Source organism: Aquarana catesbeiana, linkage group LG06 (assembly GCF_042186555.1).
Source record: "Aquarana catesbeiana isolate 2022-GZ linkage group LG06, ASM4218655v1, whole genome shotgun sequence".
NCBI lineage: Eukaryota > Metazoa > Chordata > Amphibia > Anura > Ranidae > Aquarana > Aquarana catesbeiana.
In genome coordinates, this window is record NC_133329.1 from 405,866,562 (window position 1) to 405,871,840 (window position 5,279).

The 5,279-nt window shown below is 44.1% G+C and overlaps 1 protein-coding gene and 1 pseudogene across 1 annotated transcript; one reads left to right on the plus strand and one right to left on the minus strand.

Moving 5' to 3' along the window:
• Nucleotides 1-281: 281 nt before the first annotated feature.
• On the minus strand, nucleotides 282-2,160 carry LOC141147249 (beta-1,3-galactosyl-O-glycosyl-glycoprotein beta-1,6-N-acetylglucosaminyltransferase 3-like). The gene has a single exon (XM_073634447.1). The coding sequence runs from the start codon at nucleotides 1,584-1,586 to the stop codon at nucleotides 282-284; it is 1,305 nt and encodes a 434-aa protein (XP_073490548.1). The 5' UTR covers nucleotides 1,587-2,160.
• A 905-nt stretch (nucleotides 2,161-3,065) lies between these two features.
• Nucleotides 3,066-3,197, plus strand: LOC141101858 (U2 spliceosomal RNA; annotated as a pseudogene).
• Nucleotides 3,198-5,279: the final 2,082 nt, after the last annotated feature.

Sequence of the window (5,279 nt, forward strand, 5' to 3'; positions counted from 1 at the left end):
GCATGAAAGACATCCCTTGTTTAAAACAGAGGCTTGGAAATACATTTATGTATATATATATATATATATATATATATATATATATATATATATATATATATATATATATATATATATATATATATATATATATATATATATATATAGACATATATGGATATATATATAGATATATCTACATATATATCTAGATATATCTACATATATATCTAGATATATCTAGATATATATCTATATATATATACTGTATGTATACATTTTTTTCCTTTATTTTTTTTTTTCTATAGGTCTGTGCCAGAAAGAGTTTTGTGTCTCAGGTACTGTTCTAGGCATTGGATTGCATTATTGTCCACCAAGGGATCAAACTTGTTGGCAAGCAGGTGATGTTGCTGTATCATCCATGGTAAGTTCCCAGTTCCATAAACACAGACTCCCTGTCTATAAATGCCATTACAGCGCGCAAAGGCTGCCCCCTTGCTCTCTTCCCCCAGATCACCCCATTTTACCAGTCTGGCAATAGCTTGTCGACCAGATGTATCATATTTTCTATGACTCGGAACAGAACCAGGAATTCCATGCATGCGATGCAAGGTTGCCCAAAGGTGTTCATCCGGACTGTAAGTGTCTTTCGACCATTCAATCAACCTTCTTACCTTAGGATCAGTAAGGACCGTTCTTACAAAGTCTTTAGTCGTGACATTGTAAGCATTCCCAGCGAACATTGTAATGTTGTCAGGTGGTGGCTCTTTTCTTATTTCAGTTTTCGATATATGAAGGCCAACCTTATAATGGAATAACCAACGATTCTTCTTAAAAGAAGGCGGTGGTTTGGACTCCATGCTGTTTATTCCCTTTAAAAGTTGAAGAGCTTTCACACTCTCAGCATTGGTCTTAATGGGAAAGTCTGTTCTGCAGGTATTTAGAAGGTATTTCCACTGAATGTTGCTTCTCAACAGATCCTCCATGCAGTGGAGATCGCCTTGTACTCTTGACCACGAAGCATAGACCACCTTTTCCAATTTGGATGCCACAAAGACGTTATCAAAGCAAGACGTTATGGCTTTCGCTGCCGTCTTGAACTTCTCTGGGGATTTTTCATCAACATGGACACAATAAATATTATGGGGGGTGTAAATGGCTCTCAAAAGCCTCTCGAACATCTCAATTTTGTAATGGATCACCATGGAATAAGCAATGGGGAATGCTTCTTCTTCTCGGCTCAGTGAAAATGTGATAAATTTACGAATCTTCTTATATTTCACGCAGTCTGTGGTTAAGTTTACATATTGATCTTCAGTAAAAGGAATATGCCTGTTGGCCACCAATAATTTATCAAGTACTGCTGTGTTTATGGCATCTCCGTCCCCTCTTAAAATTCTGGAACAGTTAATCTTGTTTGATGGAAGTATTTCCAGAGATGCATATAGACGTTGTTTGCACTCGACGTCTATCGAAGAAACTTCATCATAATTGGCTTTCAAGTCACAATCCACAGGATTATTTTTTTGAATTGCAAATATAAATGTGATACATAACCCCGTAATCCATGCGAATTTCAGATGCTTTTTATGTTTGGTAAAGTGCATGCTGACTATAGCTTTTGATAGATAAGACTGCACATAATATTCTGTCACCAGGCTTTGATATAGGAACCAAACTATTGTGACCTAGAAGTGTCAGCATGTTGTATAGAAAACAATAGTGAGAATTTTTTTTTTTTCTGTTACTCGATTTATTGTTCTTTTATGGAAATAGCAACTTGGCAGCAGTGCAAGCAGAGTTACCTCCACTGGCCAAGATGACTCCAGACACCCTTCTTTACTCCCTCCAAGTCTACAAAGTGAGATTAGAAGTACTTTTTAATAATTTGCCTTTCACATGTAGTTACAATTCTTTTGAGAATTCATTTCTGTAATATAGTCCCATTTAGTTCCCTGCAACCTCTCTAACACCCCCTTTCCTCTCTCTGATCACAACCTTATACGTTTCACACTCACCTTGTCTCCTACCTACCATGCTGCCAACCCACAAACCACTACCCACAGAAACCTTCGCAACCTCAACCCTTCCCTTCTTCATTCTGCTACTGATGGCCTTTATGACAAAATCACACCCCTGTCCTGCCCAGAGCTAACCACTTCCATCTACAACAACACCCTGTCATCCTCCCTAGATGTATTTGCTCCTCTTTCTACACGCAGAACCAGGCCCCATCTGCCACAACCCTGGCAAGCAGAAGACACCAGAAGTCTCAAGAGAAGCAGCCATGCTCTTGAGCGAGCATGGCGTAAACCTAAATCCCTGCAAGATTTTACCCTCTACAAATCTACACTTCTCAAATACAACTCCTGCCTCCACACTGCTAAACAAACCTACTACAACACTCTCATCAAAACCCTCTCATTCAAACCTCGTCAACTCTTTTCTACACTTAATTCCTTACTTCACCCCCCACTGCCCCCACCCACCAACTTGCTTACCGCTCAACAGATTGCCAACCATTTCAAAAGCGAAATCGACACAATTCGCAAGCAGATATCCTGCATTCAACTTCCTCCCCTACCCAACACATCAGGTTAAAAATCCACACTCAATACTCTCCTTCTGCCCAGTTACCACCGATGAAGTTGATAAACTCCTCTCCATGGCCCACCTCACCACCTGTCCCCTCACTATTACTGTGACCACCTTCCCACTCTATCTTAAACTCCCTAACCCACATCTTCAACCTCTCCCTCTCCTCCAGCACCTTTCTTTCCCCGCTCAAACATGCACTGGTTACCCCCATACTTAAAAAACCCTCACTAGACCCCACCTGTTTGAATAACTTAAGACCCATCTCCCTGCTCCCATTTGCCTCAAAGCTCATCGAACGCCTTGTCGAATACCGAATGAGTCTCTACTTCATGGACAACAACCTTCTCAACCCCCTACAGTCCGGCTAAGAGGTGTAAGAGGTGCCTACCTCTGCATGACTCCACCACCAGGTACGTGACACTTACTTTAGCACTCATGTCACCCAGAGTCAGCTTATAAAGCTATAGCCCGCTGTCAGCTGATGTGGCAGAGCTTCTCGGCCTTTTGGCTAAGATCAAGTGTAGTATCTGTTCTTATCAGTTTCCAGGAGGTGGTGCTTGCTTCCGTCCCTGATCTATGGCGAAATAGTGAAGGGATGGCGGTTGCTATGCAAAGCCTGCTGGAGTAAAGGTGATCTGGAGTGGTTTGTAGCTGAAAGGGAAGCCTTCTGATGGGGATGGAGAACTACGGGGTCTGATCCAGAGGGTCGGGCCCCTGGCCTTCTGGCCTAGATTGGGGTAGCTCTAGCTCCAGCCAGTTTTTCTGGGAGAGAACGCTTACTCCTCCTTCAGGGGGGGAGTGGTCAGTATCTCCCGAATATAATTAGGCAGGAGGAACGGAATGACGGTGGAGCCTGATGGTAAAGGACTCTCACCAAGTTTCCTGAACTCCAGGCCTTCCTGGTTGGGGTGGGGGCTGCTGTGGTCTGGGCTGTGGGTCAGGGTTGCTTTGAAAAGCCAGTGGTGAATGTGCCCCTGAAGTGGCAGTTCAAGGGTGCCGTATGGTCACTGTGTTTATGCACTTGATTTTATGGCACCATGGTCACTTCACTACTACACACGTTTTTCACACCTGCCTCTTGGGCCGAGCCTTTCGGCTGGGACCAGGGGAAATTTTCATGCCTGGCCGGAGGGCCGGCCATTGTATTGCACAATGGTCACTTTAACTCTCCCATCCTACTATCCCCCTCACTCTTTTATTCACCCCTGTGTTTGTCACCTTTTTGTATTTTTTTGTTTGTGATGTATACACGTTTTGTCACAGTGTGATGAGTAGGGTGTGGGTCCTCAGGCCTACTCTGAAAGTCTTGGGAAGGGGTGGACATAGGCCTTCTGGCTTGGTTCCTCCTCTCCTTTGGGGGTCTCCCTTCGGGGGAGCCCCACTTGTACTTGGGTTGGTCTGTTTCGGCAGACCTTCCAGTAAACGGGGGTCCGCCTGGTTTCGGCCAGATGGACCCATTGTCTGAGTACCTCAGTCCCTGTCTGGAGCCCGGGGGGATCAGGGTAAGGTCTTTCCCTAGTGGAGGACTCTGAACACCCGTTGCACGTTTTTGTGCTTCACTCTCTATGTGTGAGCACTTTTTTTTGGCACCGGGTGGAAGTTTTTGAGGTGTGTTTGCACGCCACTGGCTTTTCAATAAAAGGCAGAGCTGCTTCAGGCCTTAGAAGGAACCCGATAAAATTGTCAGGATCCACCCAGCTGCCTGATTGACAGCTTGTTCTGGCTCCCAGGGCACAGCTAACTGCACCCACCCTCTCTCCAGCTCGGCTGTCAGGGAATTCCTGTGAAATGTCTGGTGCATAGATATGCGCAAGGTATAGCTATAAGAACGGCTAACATGCGCGTGCATGAGCATGGGAATTCGCAATTGCGGACACGCATTCGCCCAGGCACGATCCCTCATGGCGCCAGGCAGGCTATTTAAAAGGAGCTCATTCCCATATCCTTTACTGACTGATCTTCAGCTGTATCCAATGCCTGATTGATCCGACATGTTCTCCCCGTTGCTGATCTGGCGTGTTCTTGACCTGACCTTGGATTCTCTTTCTGCCTTGCTGTTTACCCTTGACCCGGCTCCGTTCCTGACTTTGGCTCTGCCCATGATTTGGAACCTCACTGCCGAAAACAACAAAGTGTGGCGCTAAAAAGTGATATGCCAAAAATAGTATAGACAGTGACTCTTGATGGCACTGAATTCCAAAAAAAATATATAATAAGTGAATAAAAAAAACATAAATATGTGTAAAAGAGTCAAATAAAGTCCAAAGAAAAGAAATTGTGCAGTGCAAAGTGCAAAGAAATTGATGTGAATATAGTCCCAGTCTATATGGTTGAAGATGTGAGATTCACTAATGAAGACCTCTGTGTGAAGAATTCTTGCAAAGGATGGATTATATAATTGTGTAGAAAACCACCACCATGTGAAGGGGAGGCTTACCAGATTGTTTGAACACGCCAGAGCGTATGCTCTGCGTGTCAAACAGGCTTGGGTAAAGGTGAATGGACTATGGATCCTCAAGCAGGTATTCCCGATTAGCAGCCAGATGGAAACGTGAGGAGCATGGTATCACATACGGACCAAAACTCAGAAATCCACAGACATGTAGAGGATACCAAAAAAGGAAGCAAAAGGGGACCACATAGCGTAATTCCGTAAAACAAGGGTAAACTTTAATAAAGTAAAAACACTCATACGATTGAGA

Bases quoted from the DNA above. Each gene is read 5' to 3' on its own strand.
- LOC141147249 (XM_073634447.1), bottom strand. From the start codon at position 1,586: ATGCACTTTACCAAACATAAAAAGCATCTGAAATTCGCATGGATTACG.